The sequence below is a fragment of the Molothrus ater genome, chromosome 2 (genome assembly GCF_012460135.2).
Source record: "Molothrus ater isolate BHLD 08-10-18 breed brown headed cowbird chromosome 2, BPBGC_Mater_1.1, whole genome shotgun sequence".
NCBI classification, from domain to species: domain Eukaryota; kingdom Metazoa; phylum Chordata; class Aves; order Passeriformes; family Icteridae; genus Molothrus; species Molothrus ater.
The window spans coordinates 91343784-91361042 of record NC_050479.2 but is presented as its reverse complement, the minus strand read 5'-3'; the positions used below and the strand labels follow the sequence as shown (position 1 = coordinate 91361042).

The 17259-nt window shown below is 43.1% G+C and overlaps 1 protein-coding gene across 1 annotated transcript; it reads right to left on the bottom strand.

Moving 5' to 3' along the window:
* Nucleotides 1–4837: 4837 nt before the first annotated feature.
* LOC118693510 (cytochrome c oxidase copper chaperone) lies at nt 4838–7256 on the bottom strand. The gene is made up of 3 exons (XM_036394164.2): nt 7009–7256; nt 5441–5549; nt 4838–5044 (listed from the first exon to the last, which is right to left on the bottom strand). Exons 1-2 carry the CDS (start codon nt 7125–7127, stop codon nt 5465–5467), a joined length of 204 nt encoding a protein of 67 aa, XP_036250057.1. The 5' UTR covers nt 7128–7256; the 3' UTR covers nt 4838–5044; nt 5441–5464.
* Between the last annotated feature and the right edge of the window lie 10003 nt (nt 7257–17259).

Sequence of the window (17259 nt, the reverse complement as noted above, 5' to 3'; positions counted from 1 at the left end):
AACATAACTCAGGCGGCCAGATAAGCCCAGCACAGCGCGAGGAGGGGAAAGGAGAAGGGAAAACAACCAGCTTATCGTGGCGAGCTCCAGTCACACATCAGGCTCTCCACTGCTCTGCACTTCTGCAAGAGAGTGACTTTCACCCAGCACAAAAAAGGAAAAAGGTCACCCCCTTTTCCCACTGTGGTTCGTAACTGTGGCAGGGACTTGGCAAAAGAAGAGAGGCTGGCTCTCAATTAATACTTTCCAGGTCCATTACAGCCTCCCCTTACTCCAGCGAGCTTCCTCTCGTGGGCTGTTTTAGATCAAGGGGCATAAGGAAAAGCTTTGCACAGCCAGAGAACTGTGAATGCAAGGGATAAAACTAGAGCAAACAAACCTCTGGCACCCAGTTTCATCTATCATGAAGATGACACTATCCAGCCTGCCAAAAGTTTTGTGAGCGTGTAACACTTGGAAGCACATTTTGTGGGGAAATCCTAGTTGAGGGATTACAGGCTCTGTTGGGAAGCACCCTTGAGAAACATCCTCTCACATTCTCATTTTTCTAATAGCTACTTAGAACCTGCCCCAAAACTTCATTTAGCCCAATGAGGACAGCCAACACTTCCCACTCAGGTAACCCAGGACATAGGCACAAGAGGGAGCTTTTGAGGTCAGTCCTCCATGGTCAGCTACACAAAACATGCATAAATGCAATTCCTCCCCTGCTTCAAGTAACACATTATCAGTCACACAGGCAGGATCTGCCCCACTGCCAGGATGCAATTACATTTCAGGCACTGACGCAACCCACGTGGTCTCCCATCACAGTATGAAGTCAGCCTGCACGGGTCAGTGGGGTAGAGATAGGGTTTCAAGGGTGGTCGTGTTTCAGGCCGAGCTTGCAGCTGCCCTGCCTAACATGCCATTCCCATTGGCACCATTCAGTTAAAGACACACTGATTGCCTCTCCTAACTAACAGTGCTCTGGAATAACACTGTCTCCCAGGCAAGGCTGCAGTAATGCTTTATGGCAACCTTCAAGAATTCATCGTGGTTTTGGCCAGCACAATCTTATTTCTGCAATGATGAGGCCACATGCAATACAGAGCTGCATGGCTCTGTAGAGCCATCCTGGCAGGCTGACACGTGGGGAGGAAAGAAGACAAATTAAGCTTTGCACAGGGTGAGCACAGTCCATTCAGAAAGGTGCTTTCTGTTAAGGACAAAGTGAAACAGGGAACCTGGTCTTCAGGGGCCCCTTAACTAAGTGAAGAAATAAATCCTAGCTACTGAAGCAGAACAACACCCATCTGCAAGCGTTATGAGGAAATGAAGAACTTTCTCTCAACCTTCTCTCCAAAGCAGGATAGCTAAAGCACCACAATAAAAAAATCTTGGGACCCAGGCTCTGTTTTTCATACCATTGCCATATACTCGCTACATGATCCTGACAACAACTTGTCTACCTTTAGGCCTCTGCAAAAAATCTGTAAGGAGCCTTCCCTCCAAGATAGGCTGACATCTGATAAAATGGGGAGTTGGGATTTCAAGATTGTGAACACTTAGGAGAAAGATGCTTTACATAAGATCTGTGAGACAAAACTGAACTGCTATGAGAAGAAATGTAGAGCTACATTAGAGGAAGCATCCTGAGAAGCACCATTGCATTTTCTCCTACCTTTTCATACTACCAAAACCCTTTTGCAGGCGCATCAAAGAAAGTGGAAAAAAAGGAAGTTAGTAATTTCATTCTTCTGTTAGGTAAATTCCTGAGTAAAAAATAAAACTGGAACACAGTGTTAATGACTCATTAGGACAAGAAAGGCCTTCATCTGACATCTTCTAGGACATAAATAGTGGTGTTGCAGTGATGCTGAAGCCAGCATTGTGGGCGAGGATGACCTGTTGTGATTTCTCTGTGAAAGGTAGACAGGAAGCTTTCAACCCACGGCAATAGCAGCACAATGCTCTCATTAGAAACTACACAACTTTTCTGCTGGGTCTCAATGTGACATTGTAGAGAGAATGATACAGCACTTGAAAAGGTAGATCTCGGAGCACACACTAGAGATTAACTTAGTGTTTTCAGACTCAAATTTCTAAAAGGAAGATCTGTAAAGTGATTGAACCACCAAGACTAAATTCTCCTTTCTCCCTCGACAGTACCACGGCCATACAGATCATCTTCACAGCACTTTCAGTTTTCTACTCAGCAAAAGTAAAAAAACCCTCTTATTACCACAGAGACATTTTATTTTCATGCCTTGCTCTGGACTAAATGCCCTTCATCCAGGGACACTGGTTCATCCAAGACAAGTGTTCAAAAGCCAATACTGATTCAATAGAAAGGGATTGAATCAAATACCAAAGTTTAAAACCATTTGGAATTAAGATGGTAAGTTCATAGAAAACACCTGAGCAACATGAACACCCTTCCCTGGAAGTACACACGTAAGCATTACTACAAAATGTGTTTGTGAAAAACAGACACGTCAAGCTTTTCAGCACTGAAACAGGCAGTGTGGAAACAGGTACTTCACTATTTACCCACTTAAAATGGACTCAACTTAATATTTAGCTGCATGTGATGATGCAACACAGCCTGCACTATGTTTGGCAAATAAATCCTCTGTCCTTGAGAGCCACACAACACAGAGATTATCAGTCCCAAATCTCACAGCAGCTGCATGACTGGTTTTGCCCATCCTTTAGGAAGTCAACAGGTTCACTACTGATCCCATAAGCTGAAAACCAGTTCAATCACCTGTGTTGAGGACACTAAGACCTTGGTGGCTTGAAGTCAGAGAGGGCATAATCAAACACCTCTTTTTTGATTTATTATATAGTGCATTGCTGGAATTAGTCTGCAGAACTGTTACTTACACATGAATAAACACTGTAGCTCCAAAATATACACATTTGATTTACAACTGCTGGGAAAGCTCTCAAGCCTATTCCAGACTAGCTCACACAGAATTACAAAGGTTCAAAGATGGCATTTCCTGTATCTAGTTGTGCTGCTCTATAGTTTAGTCAAGTTTCCTGCTACTGCTGTGTTTCAGACCCTCAAGGTACCCACCACCCTGTGCAGGGCAGTGTCTGTCACCAACACTGTCAGTAACTTAACACAGGAGCTCCAACTCCCTGAATGAAGCCCTGAATCCACTCCACAGGAATACCATAGTAAGAAATGAAGCCACTCAGCAAGGAATTTGATTTGACTACAAGGTTTTCCCATTGTTGCTTTAAGTGTAGAGTTGTCCAGTGTCCTTTCTGTACTTGTAGCACACAGGTACATCAGCATCCCACTCATTTCCAAAAACTTTCTGAAGTACTTGTCTAGCTTCTACCCTCATGGAGGTCTAAACATCCCAATTCTTAAGTAAATAGAATTTGTGTAAAATTGTGCAGGAATATGCTTTTTTCTTTCTTGACCTGATATAAGCAGCACTCCACTCTCACTTGGCCACTTCCTGCCCTGCTCTATTCTGTGGCACCATTTTCACAGTTTACCCAGACCATGCTACCACAAAGCTGGTGCTCATCCACCTTTTAGCATTCTCCTCAGTTCATGCTCTGATACACAATGATTCAACAAGGAATGACCTTATTCAGGTTCCTACAAAAAGAGCACCAGGTCCTGCTCCTCAGACAGCTAGAGTGCCACAGGCAGCTTTGAATGCTTTCTGCCAGAGCCACACCTGCATCCCTACTCTGGGGCTGAAAGCCAGTGTGGACACAACTCTTGCCTCTAGACAGGACCTTCAGAAAACATTCCCAGAGGAAGAGTCTAAACTCTCCTCATGCAAGTGAGGAGTGAGACTCCCACTTGTGAGTCTCAGCAGGGGCAGCACCAAGTGTGACATACTAAAGTTTCACAGCCAAAAACCACTGCAACCTCAGGATACATGGGGCCCAGCAGGCAGAGAAACAATCATGACTGGACTCATCCCTGCAGCAGATCAAAGCAAGGAGAAAAATCAAGACAAAGCACAGATTTTGTCTCTTCAGTTTCTGAAGAGAAAACTCATCAGGAGAAAAAGTAATTAGCGATACCATATTCAGGAAAGTCAACTCACCACAGGGGGAGTAACATTAGGGTTGCACAATTATATATTATGAAGTCAGAAAAGCCCCACCTGTAACAACCCAGAAATTGCACTTAATGTTTCTCTAGATTGTAAGAAGGAATCAAAAGGAACAACTACCATCTCATTAAACACTATCAACTCATTCAAGTGAAAGAAGCCAGAAAACAAAAGCCCATACATGCATAGCACAAGACCAACACAACAAAAACCGAGCATAAGAAAAAGCCTTACTTTCAGGTAAGTAAGCTGTACATACAAGTCACTTGCAGTGACAGGGAGCAGTCCTCTGCTCCCTTTCTGTTGAAGAACTACCAGCTCAAGCGAGTTTGAGATGGGAAGTACCTAATTTTTCATTACAAAGAATGAAGCTCGGTAATGGTATTCAAAAACCATCAGAAGAGTTCAAACATGGGGAAATCAAATACAGTTTTGACTCTAAGGAAGTTCATTTCATACAACTGTGGTTGCCTTTGTACAAACATAGTTACAGCTACTGTCACAAACAGCACTGCAAGCTTCAGCATGACTGCTGAAAGCTGCAGGAGTGCAATGCACGATTTCACAATCTGCATCAGTGGGAAAACCCACCAAAGCGCCCTCTGTCCAACCACACCACCACAGTAATCAGTAGGAAGAAAGAGTTCCTATGTTAACGACTAAGCAGGCTTTTCTCATTCTCTCATTCCTGCAGCATGCTCTTTTCAGTAAGGAGGGCACTGTCATTTCTTTACTTAAAAAGAAACAGAAGTCAGAAACACAGGTCATTTTCAGGCTTTTATTAAGAGGAAAAAATATATTTTCTATAGCAGTGGTCAAGAGCAAGCAGTGGAAAAGCTACAGATGTGATGCATACTCTATCATTAAAGACTCTTCATAAATAGATTCTGTTTATATTTGTTCTTTGAAGTAACTTGCAGAAATAATTTATTTTGCAGCTTTCCAGAACACAGTCACACCAAAGACATCATCTAGAAGAGAAAGGAAACACAGCTTCACAAAACATGGATTTCCACTGGATATTGAGCAACAGTTCAACAATCAACGAAAAAACCCCAGCACAAACCCACAAAAACCAACTCCCACATGTCCTAGCACCAGAAATCTAAACTGAGGTTTGGATCTCTTAGCAGACAACAGAGGCAGCACCATTCTCTACTGCTGAAGGGTGACTCACAGAGGCTGTGTGCTGCCAAGGGCTTCACCACCCTCACAGGACTGTATGTTGGCTGTAGTGTCAATGAGGATTGCTCTGCCTTCTCTCTCATAAGGGCAACACCATCACGAACACTACTCTGGGCCTTCCAGTGGCACCAGCTGAGGTGCCAGGACACTTCAGAGGCAGAGGTCCTGAAGGCTGTACTCACCCCACTCAGTCCTGCTCATCTCACTCATATCTTGAAGCCCAGAGCTCTCATACACTCTTTGTGAGCTTCAATTAGGTCCCCACAATTTTCTTCTCCCTTCTCAATAATGCTGCAAAACAAAAAGATTTCCAGGGTTCAGCAATAAAACGTTCAATTACTTTTAGTAAAGAAACAGAACTGACAAACGGTTGGGGACAATTAAAAATCCCTATTAGGATCCAGAGATTTTTTTTTTTCCTATCCTCTCCAGGGTAGTGCTGTTTTGGACAATATAAAACTATCCCAAAAAGTTACCCAAGACTGGAGCTGTGCACCTAAAACTCTGACAGCAGGCAGAACAGAACTTCCTGTTAACAGGCCAGGGTCTATTCTGGGCATGTCCGGATGGCGATCTGTTATACAACACAAGGCTGTCACACCATCAAGTATGCTGAGCTGGCCAGTTTCAAATTATTCAGTAGGGAAGCAACAAAATTTCTCCAGTAAGAGAACAATACAGAACAGGTTAACCAGTAAATGATATTTTAATCCAACTTCAGTTGCAATTTAAGGACCCTGAAGCAAAAAGCAAAACAAAACACAACACCTGTCCAGCTATTGTTGAAAAAATTATTCACCATATATGGGAACTTTTGAAATAACTCATCTATTCAACTAAGAGCTTCTCATTGTTGGTATATCATGTATACTACAAAAGCAGTTCAGGCTTGCTTTTGACTGAATGACAGAGCTGTTTAGTTTTCTTCTTGGGTTTTATTACAAAAAGCATGGACATGTCCCCTGGCTGCCCAGGGAAACTCCATCTGACCAGTAACATCCATCCTACCACCTTTTCTTAGGGGGCCCTGGAGTCACCCTCACTCTACTGTGTAATTAGACATGCTCCCCTAAACTTACCAAAACCACTGTTCAGTATTATGTCACCTACCAAACACCATCTATACCACCAGCAAAGTAAAAAAAAAAAAAAAAAAAAAGAAAGAAAAAAAAAAAAAAAGAACTTGGTCATCAGATTAAAGTTTTTTAAACTTTAAAGATTCACTATCAAAGACAAAGGAGTTCCATTTGGAGGGTACACTTCATACCATTTTATAAGTCCTATGATCGTGACTAAACCTATAATTACCAATGCAGCTATATAGGTCACTGTCGAATTTTGAACTTCTCTGGGAAATGTCATCCTCTGAGACGCGACAAACCCCACAGTATTTTGCTTTATTTGAAAGAAAATGTAATTACACTCAGGTGAACAATAAAGAAGTTATCACCTGCTGGTACGTGTTGCTTCAATCAATAGTGAAGATTTAAAAGCAGCATTAAAAGCTGATCTTTGAAACCTGTTTTAAACACGGGCTACGAGGTTTTAAATTCATCATTTCTAAATAATCCTTTTAAGACAGTCTCCTCTCCTCCACACTCTCCCTCCTCCCTCGGATGCTCCAGCACCCTCCAGCTCCGGGATGGGGAGCGCCCCCAGAATGCCGGCGCACGGTGGCGGGGGCACAAACCCCGGGAAGGGAGGGAATGCCGGCGGGGCAGGAAGGTGGAACGCGGGGCCGGGTCCCTACCAGGCGTCCCGCGCCTTCTTGGTCTCGGGGCAGGCGCAGCAGGCCTTCAGCGGCTTCTTCCCCTCCCGCGCCTCCCCCGCGCCCTTGCCGTCGCAGCTGGCGGCGGCCATCGAGGACATGGCGGGCAGTTCCCGGCTCCCTCAGCCACGGGGAGAACGGGCCGGCGGCGGCGGCGTGAGCGCGGCTGGTTCCGGGAATCCTCGCCCGCCCTTCCCGGACCGCGGCCTGCTGGGAGGGGAACGGGGGCCTCCTCCCGCCGGCTGCCCCGCCTCTTCCTGGTCGTCACCCCAGGGTGGGCGGGGAATGCCACACAGCGGCGGGCGAAAGTGACATTTTCCAGGGACACTCGGTACTGAACGAGCCCCAAGGGGAAGGAGGGAGCTGGCAGCGGGGAGGGAAAATGGCGTCGTCAGGCGAGAGCAGCCGGCTCCCGCCGCGGTCAGCAGGAGCAGCGAGTGACGGCCTCGGCTCTGCCAGCGCCAGGCTCCACCCTGAAAGTGCTGGCCAGCACCTAAACCTCCTTCTTCCTACGCAGCCAGTGGGGAAAACAGGGGATCAGTTCATTGTGGCGGTGGCTACACGGACACAGCACAGTCACCATCACTGGGATCATTAATGTCATGGTTTCATGGCAGCGGCCCAGCAGGGCCGGCCCTTGGCATTGCTGCAAAAAGATGTGCTTTGATGCTTGATCTTTTATGCTTTCAAGCCTAAGCAACTAGAAGGAGTATTTAGTTTGTGAAACAGAGAGCGACTAATGAGCTCCAAGTGTTGTCCATGCTTGACATGCTTCAGTGATCTCAGACCTGGGGGGGGTAGTAACAAGTCTTGGAAAGAAGAATGTGCACAGATACTGGACACAAAGAATGCAGAATTTACAGGCCACAAGGACATCTGGCAGAACTGCCAAGATAAGGAAGAAAGTAATAAAGCCAGCTCAGCAACTGTGTTAAAATAGCTCCAACAGGGTAAAAGTTAATTTTGGTAGGGGGAGATGGTGACCACCAAGTAAGGTACCACTGACCCCAGCAACCCACTGACTCAAGTAGAAGACTGAGCGTGCAGTCTTGAAAAGTGAGAAAATCAACCAACAGAAGACAAAATACTAATTTGTAAGAATTATGTAACTTCTAGCCAATGAACACAAATTCCTTTGTTTGCTAAAACGTGTAAATAGTAAAAAGCTTTGGTATGCTTGATGTGTGTAATACCACAGAACACTCAGGCTTGCACAACTCTAAAATAAATAATTAATGTGTCTCTTGATTGTGTAATTACTGGGTTGTTGCACACCAGTTAATGAATCCCACTTTTGTGGACAACAGCATGGGCAATTATGGAGAAGATGCAGAGCTGCTTTTCCTTCGTAGTCTGTCCCAAACTAAGGCATCAGTAGCCGCTCTTGCCTTTTAGATATCTGCCACATACAAGCCACAGCTTGACTCTTAGGCCACAGTCTGTCACCTCCCAGTGCTATATTTGTGTTTGCCAAGTCCTGACCACTCCAGCATGATACTTAGACAAGCCCACATCCAAAGGGATGACCCACACAGGTAATGGGAGCAAAGCAGGACAGCACTGGATGTGACACTGCTGAGACCTTGCAAAGGGAAAAGATTCATGTGCCCACTGGGATGCACTACACAGTAGCACATCCCAATGGGCACATTAATCTTTTCCCTTTTCCCTCTTTTAGTGGGGTGTTGCAAGAGTCAAAAAAGAACTGGCAGTTTCTGTTGTGTACTAAGGGGATCCAGAATTGTGGGAACACTGACAAGAACAAGGAGGAACAGAAAGTGTCATGTAACACTCACTCACTCACTCACTCACTCACTCACTCACTCACTCACTCACTCACTCACTCACTCACCTAACCACCACTGAATTATCCATAGATCTCTGTTCCCCACCATGCCATTTCTCTGGCAAGGTTGTTCAGGTGACTGGCACCCACGCAGCCTCCTGGTTCAGCACACATGCATTGTGAGGCCGTGCAGCCAGGTGTGATGTTCTGGAACATACACAGGTTGCACTTGTTGACCAAAATATGATTTTCCCAAATTCACACAAACTTGCTGCAAGATAAAAGCTGAGATTGAAACATCTATCAAAACCACACATCCATTCTCCAAAGCAGTGCCTTGTTGCTAGTTTGTTAAACATACTAAGCATGTTTTCCTTTAAAATTAAATAGCTTTGTCTTTCCTTCCTAAAGCTTTATGTGCTGACCACTTTCCAAAGGCCTAGATAGAGCTGTTGATAGCAACACAAACTCTGAGGGAAAGACTATCATAAAACCTCCAAGAGGATTTCTCAAGTTTGCAGTTGAATGGTATCTTTTATTTAGCTTTTTTAATATTAAAAAGAAAGTTTGAAAGACATTGATTGGTCCTGTGGAAACCAGGAAGACACAAAACAAAATACATTTTATACTCTGGCCATATACTCTGTATATAAAATACATTTTATATTTTGGCCCAAGTTATAGAATGCCAAGGGCAGAGGGAGGTTAAAATTTAGTCATCTTGAGAGATGATTTCAGATGGGTCTGCACAAAGGTATGGCCTCTGAAGACTAAACATCTCTGGAAGCAGCCTTCCAAATAGATTAAGGAGAAGCACTGCTATTCTGGCTATGCTCTCTACAGGGTAACAGTTTGTAACAGAATTGCCCCATAAGAAGGAATAATTTCTTGGTGGGATGAAAGGAAAGGGGCTGGAAGGGAGGAGAAGGAAGAGAATACCCATTAAAGCATGGTTAACACATTTTGATACTGATTGCACCAATTTGGAGTACAACGCAGAGGTGAGACCACAGCCATTTCTCTTCTGACATTGCAATGTGCATAAGAATTGATTGTTAACTCAGTGATTTTTGTTTTCTATTTCTCCTCTGCCTGCTGATATTGGCAGAAGAATTATGTTAGAGAGCTATGTGTGAGAACGAACAGATTTATCTGGCAGTCAAGAAGGAATAGCTAAGGGCAGGCTACTGAGATAAGACTGTGAGAAAATTGTCAGAACAAGTACCCAGGAAAAAAGATCCAGTGAAAATCTCAGTCTCTGAAAGAGATAATGAGAAAAGACCCTCCCTCAAGCTGCCATATCATTTGGCAGCCTAGTGCCACATGCGAGAGTACAAGGACTGCAGGTAGCACTGAACATTTACAGCTCTTGACTTAGAGGACTAATGGGTGAAACAGGGAAAGACTACCCAGCTGTCATGGGTTTCCAAATTATTTCTCCAGTACAGCCTTTTATCAGAGTTGAAGAACACACAGCAGTGGCTCATAATGTGTGAACATCACAGCAGCACTGTGTGTTTTCATTGCCGTTGGCTTCCTGTGTCTTCAGTTTCACCCACTAAAAGAATGGTTACCCAAAAAAATATCTACTTGTCTCCAATGGACAGATTTTTCAAGGAATCTCAAAAATGTATTTGCATTCATTGTTACTGTTAGGTTGGGTAAGCCCCTATCAATGTCAGTTGAAAGCAACAGTCTGGGGTAGTCTGGGGTTTTCCAGATTTTTTTCACTTCTAATATACATGATAGAAGGTACACTAAGCGGTGGAAATTTTGTGTGATGAAACTGAGCTGAAGGTATTTTGATATTTTCCATGTAGTGCCTATTCTGGGAACCACTTTATCATCTTGAAAAAAGAAACCTGTTCAATATAGTCTAAAGAAGTATTTTTGGTTTTGACTGAGTATAAACATTAGACAGCCAATGCTTCAGCAGCCCAGTCAACCATATGCTGTGTTTTACTGTCAAAGAAGTTGTTTGTGTTTTGTGTCAATGCTTAGATAACATGAAAATAAAGGATTTCAAAGCTCTGAGCAAGATGTCTTGTCAGGACCCTGCTGCCTCTTAGGCAGAACAGGACAGGACAGAGTTTCTTGTTCTGATCAGAACTGCAGACCTGCAACTACCAAATGCTATCATTCAGCAGTGAGACCAGAGAGAAAATGAATGCTGTGATAGAAGGGCTTGTGCTCCAATCTAGTACCATGGAAGAGACTCTAAGGTCATTATTTACACCCCCTCTAAGCTTCAAACTCCACCTTTAGGTGAAGGCAAGGGGTTCAAACACTGAACTGATATCACCTCAAGAAGCAGTGCACCAGTACTTTCCCAGACTGAAGAGGCAAATCCTCATGTTTCAGGACTACAGCATGAATTCTGTACACAAGGATTCTGTACTACAGGACTGAACCATCCCCTACCTGGGAGACCACCTTGGAAGTTAGTGGAGGAAGTCTCCTTGCACTGGCAAGCAAGCCCTTAAAAACACAAGAGCAGAATCAAGATTACTTTAAAAGCTTTTGTGACTCTTGAACGCTCTACAAAGCCAGTACTGCAACAGATCATCTCTTGCCAGAAACACAGCCAAATCTTCAGAGCATCAGCCTGGAGGTGGAAGGCAGTTTGAAAGGATGAAGTCACTTTCCAGTTTAAAACCGATAACTGCTGTCTCTAACAGCAAGACTTAGTCCACAGCATCCCAGACATTCTGGGGTCTCATTCTGGGACCAGGACTCTGGCCCCACCCTCTCCAGTAAAGAAGACAGTGACCCTCCTACAAGCTTTGATATAAACTTAAAAGGTATTAATGCCTTCCTTACATTGTTTTCTGCACATCTCTCATCAGTTTGTGCTAGGATTAGGACTATCATCACTTTCATATTATGCCCCTTCTTGTCACTGTCCATTGAAAGCATATCCAAACATATTAGTAAAGATTAGGAATTTGCCATGCATGCAACACTGCAAAATCTGGATCAGCAATTTCAGTGTGCAGTCTCCCTGGTAATAAAGCAAAAGAAGGAAGCTCGTGTTTTGTTCTGTGCCACAAAATAACCTGCCTGCCCCACATACGTTAGAAGCAGGAACTATGAGCCTTTAGGTACAAGACATGTGGCAGCTTTTCCACAATGCAGATATGCAGCAGCTGATGTTCAACATGCATTTAAAGGCCGGTCAGGCTTATTTCAGTACTTGCTGGGGTGACTGACCAGCTGTTCCTTTTTGTGGAGGGAACACCCAGGAAAATCTGAGCATTTTGGAATAAATCTTATTGCACAGACTCATGGGAAGGACAGGTGTTTGCACTCGAATGGCTGCATGTGTTACCAACACACCAAAAGAGCATGACAGAAGACAACTGTCTGTTTTCTGATAGTCTCTACACATAGTAACTTAGAAAAATTTAATCTGCATTTGGGAAATAACATCACTAGTCCTCCAGAAGACTTGAATCTGCAAAGGACTGTCCCTATATTGCAGTCAGGCTCACTATTTTTAGTTAAAAATCAGAAGAAAAATAGCCTAGGTTTGAAAGCACTCAGGCGTGCACCAGATACACATTAGTCACCCATGGGGATTTTTTTCCCCCCAATATTGCAGTTACCCAAGACAGCAGCCTATAAAGATCTTTCCAAAGAGGAAATCTCTTCCATTCTCAGTTCTCATTACTTGAAAGAGCAGGATTTTCAAACTTCTGCAAAAAGACCTATATGAATTGTCAGAACTGACCAGAATCAGACAGCTGAGCCACATGTTAATATAAACATAACATGCATGCATCTCCAATTAGTCACCCCACAAAAAGCAAATGCTGCCTAAGGTCTGTTCTTGTACGTCACAGCAAACCTCATTCAGAGCCCAAGTCCAGGAGCCTGTCTAATAAAGAAAAAAAGTCTCACTGGTAGTTCCATAAAATCCTCCCTAATACAAACTTATAACCTTGATCAGTTCTGCTGCAAACCAGGCAGTGTTTCTGCAAGTCTCGTGAATGGTGTTAAGCTGTCAGTCAATTGAGAAGCAACAAAACTGTAGGTCCACTTCTTTTCCACTGCACACATCCCATGTGTCCTTTTTTTCCCTGTAAGTGTTGCTGCTATTAACAATTTTATTCTGCTTGATGGCAGGCCATTTTGATGCCTGTACCAGTGGCAAACCTGGCTTGTTTGAATCTATTCAAGTCTCTCATGATCATATTTTATGAAATGTGAAGCTCCACTACAGAAAATGGTTTAACATTCTCAATGAACTGCAGAACCTAACTGGAGGCCTGGAAGGAATCATTAGTATTTACAAATACACAAGTTATTCCATATTTGAGATGTCACTGACTGCAGCTGCATGCTTCTCTGTACTCACATTCCAGCATCTCACTTCTTTTAAATGTTGCATCAAGACATATGCTGTGCAGTGCTGCAAGCAGCTTCCAAAGAGCCTGCAACATCACATACCATCTGAATCCATTCAGAATCCCTACAGCTGTTTTTCACAAAGTTACTAGATAATGTAGAAAGTTCTGTCACTCTGGAGCTGTTTCTTTCACATCAGTGGTCATTCCAGATTTCAACTTTGAGCACCTCATTCATTTACACTTGTTTTCTTCTTGCTGATCTTCTCAAGGATCTTTAGAATCCTGGTTCCCACCAAAATCAATGGGACTTGACTATCAAGTGCTTAATGGTCAGATTTTAACAAGCACTAGGACATCTCCATATGCAGGTGGAGAGATTCTGAAGAGAGCCTAGTTACACTGACATCTCCCTTAATACATTGCTTATCTGGATACAATTATTTTTTTAAAGTGACATGGAAACATATGTCATCTACATGGCAGAAAATTTCATCTAAACACTCAGCTCAAGCCCACATCCTGACTATTTTACCCTGACTTTCAATATGCTGCACAGTATTTTATCCAAGCACTGTCTTAAGTTGTTACTTACTCTGTATAATTCTACATTTTAATCTGTGCTTCCTCTATGGTCTGGCATTAACTGCTCAAGTCCCTTATTTAAAATGAGAGTGGATTCTTCAAGGTCGGGTTCTCTCCTAGGGGTCCATGCATACAGAGACTTCCTATCAAAGAGAGGATGTTTCCAGATCAGCATGCTAGAGGCTGAACTCTTATCATATTCTCAGAGTTGGTATGTCAAGACAACGATGATGTGCTCTAGATCCTGTTTGGTTCAGTCTCCACCAGGCGAGACTGGGAAGTGATGAGGGAAGGACTGTGTGCCTGCAGACAAAGACAGAGGGGAAAGACAGAGGAACTTTCAGGACTGAAGAGAGTGCAGGCTGTGTTCTCTTACATGAGTGAAGTGATACTTCTACATCTTTCCCCAGTCCTTGAAATGGCTCTGTTGAAACTCCATCCAATTCTAGCTTTTTTCTGTCAATGGCCCCAGTGTCCTGTCACTGCTTCCTCACCTTTTTGTCTCTGGTAGGCCTGAACCCCTGGGCCCCTGGATGTGTGCTAGCCCTGACCTGACCTTCATCTGGTGGACTGCAAATAAAGCTGAGAGATTATAAGAAAATGCTGAAAGCTTTATTAAAGATGAAAGATGATAAGAAAATGCTGAAAGCTTTAATAGATTGTATTAAGATTATGTTGCACTAATTGTTTAAGAGTAAATAAGAGTGTAATATATGGAAGAGTTATACTGTGTCATAATAAACTGAAATTAATCTCTGCAGCACTTCTGTCCAGATATTTAATTTTTGCAAAAGGAGTGGCTAAAACAGTGACAGAAGATTGGCAGTTTCTAATGCTTGCTTCAGATCAGGCAAGCACAAAAATTCAGTCCCCAGAAAAGTGTCTTAATGCACTGAGAATTGAACCTGCAAGCTAACACAATGGTATTGGCATTTAATCCTCTGAATATTACATGAGAGGAGTGAGAACATTAGAAATTCTCTAGTTCCCTAAGGAGTTCAATCCAAGATCCTTTTTCTCCTGAGGCAAGACAACATGCCTGACTACAGCCCTGCAAACCATCCAAATGTCAGGTCTATTCTTTAAGAATAATCATGTAAGAAGATGACCCAATCCAAGTGAAATTAAGTATATGAGTGTCCTCCAGAGGATGCCTGAAATATTGGTAAAATTTGGATTTTGTCAGAATTTGAACCACAGGCTGAAAATGTCCTTAATTCTGCCTTCTTTTTTTAAAATTTTTTAAAGTGCTAATCAAAATCATTACAAAAGTCTTTTAGCAGGCTTTGAAGTGAATTCTTTAACTGTGATCACAAAGTACTACTACTTCATTTCCTTTGAACTTTGACTTTTTAGGCTATTCTCATCTGTGTATTGCTTTTATTACAGGAAATGTGCCTACAGTCATACTGAGAAAAAGATGGCAAGAGAGAACAGGTCTCCTATAAACACTTTCATCTATTTTTTGTTTCATTTCAGCTGTTGTATGAGAAGATGCCTCTCTTATCACAGCTCTTAGTAAAAACAGCACAAATTAACCACAGACTTCACCTTAGTGAAGCTCCATTTACCACGATCAGTACTCCAAGGCCATTTTTACAAAAGATGTCACAAGTTACAAGCGAGGTATTCCACAGTGGTTACCATGCCTTACTACAGCCAAAGGTCAACTCAGAGACAAGGCCTCAATCCACAAAGCAGTAGATGTCACAGCATCTGTCTCTTCATATCTTTTTTGGCACTTACCTCTGCTTTCTGATGGAAATAGTGACCACATCTGCCTCCTCCTTTTTGCTGGCTGGAAGGAAGGCTCCATTCTGGATTAAAAATTTAGCAATGACATGGACTGCAGCCTTGTGCTGCTCCTTTCCTGTTGAAAAACACAGCCGGAAAAGATGTTTATTATACACAGAGAGTGAATTGTGTGGAACGGGCAGGGAACAAACAGGAATCCCAGGGATTCCTGTGGATGGCTCCGAATCTGTTTTACATCAATTCACTTTTGGATACAACAGCTGAACTGGTGGCACCCAGGTTAGAGCCCGTGATGGGCAGGACCATACATGGAGGAATTGTGACATCCTGTGGCAAAAATGGGAAATGGCACACTAACGGTTACCTATTTTAAATAGATTACTTTTGGAACTTCCGGAAATCAAAGCCTCAACAGTGCTTTTGAGGCTAGAACTTTGTTACCTGTAGCTTAGATTTTTTTTTTTAATAACTAGAAAAGGTCACCATGAAGCATCACAGGCATCCAACACCATGACAGTGCTGTCATTTGACCCCTGCTTAAGAGCAGAAGATGACCATCTATGGAATGAAACTTAAAGCCAGATGGATGACATCTTGCCAGGGATTTCACAGATTGTTATGGATTGCAGGATAAAAGTCACATTCAAGAAACCCAGTTCCCTCCCAGGCTTTGGAGGACAGAAGGAAAACAGACTAGAGACTCATTCATCATCTGTTTAGCTCAACTTTAGCTTTGCCTTATCCTCCCTGATCCTGCCCTTTCCACACCCTTCCTCACTTTTTCAGCTCCTCACCTACGTCTCCCATTTTCTTGTCCAAACCTCTCGGTTCTGCTCTACTGGCTGCTCACCCTGTCTCTCCCTCCTCCTTGTGCCATACCGGTTCTCTACCACCCGACTCTCCTACTATTTGTTCTTTGCTCAGCCAGCCAAGTTTCTCCTCTAAAATCACGCATTCATGTCCAATCCATCTTGCCTTTGTTCAGCTAATGCTCTGATCCCAACTAATGCTAGTCCTACCCTGCTAAATTTTCTACTTCCCCCTGTCTGATTTTACAGTTCAAACACATCAGCAAGTCATCACAGCATAACAAGTCCATCAACAGAGCAGCAGTAATTCATCTTGCAGCAAATTACACCATCTTATCTCAAGGTTAATGTGAGGTAAAATTAATTTGGCTTAGCCTTTGTCACAGGCAGCTAAACTAGTGCACTTTTTTGCCATTTTGCAACATGCGAAGTTAATCCACTCAGACTTTGTGCGGTAACTCTCAAGGGTGTGGACAGTTTACTCATACATCTGAGCACCTGGTGTGTCCTGCAGCCAAGTGGGTATAAAAAAAATGTCCAGATAGACAACACCCCAGCTCACCAACACAGTCTTGTTCTGGAAAAGTTATTAATGAAAAAAAAAACACCAAAAAACCCAACCTTATGGCCCACAGATCTAAGCAGAAAGCTCATCAGTCAAGTTTTTTTTTTTTTTTAGGAAATAGGAATCTTTTTTGATTGCTTACAGTTCAGTTGACTGCAGCTCCCTTTCACCAGAGCAACAGGATATGTCCCTGACATACACAGATCAAGCTACCAGATAAGCTTTGAGTACTTTTCCAAAGTACTGATCATAGAGAAGATTGCCAAGCTTAATGCCTGGGATTAAATATTTCCTCAGAGCCTTGTGTATTTCGGAATATTTTTCTTCAGAAATGTGTGGTTTATATTAAAAACAAACAAATAAATAAATAAACAAGATCCATTCAGA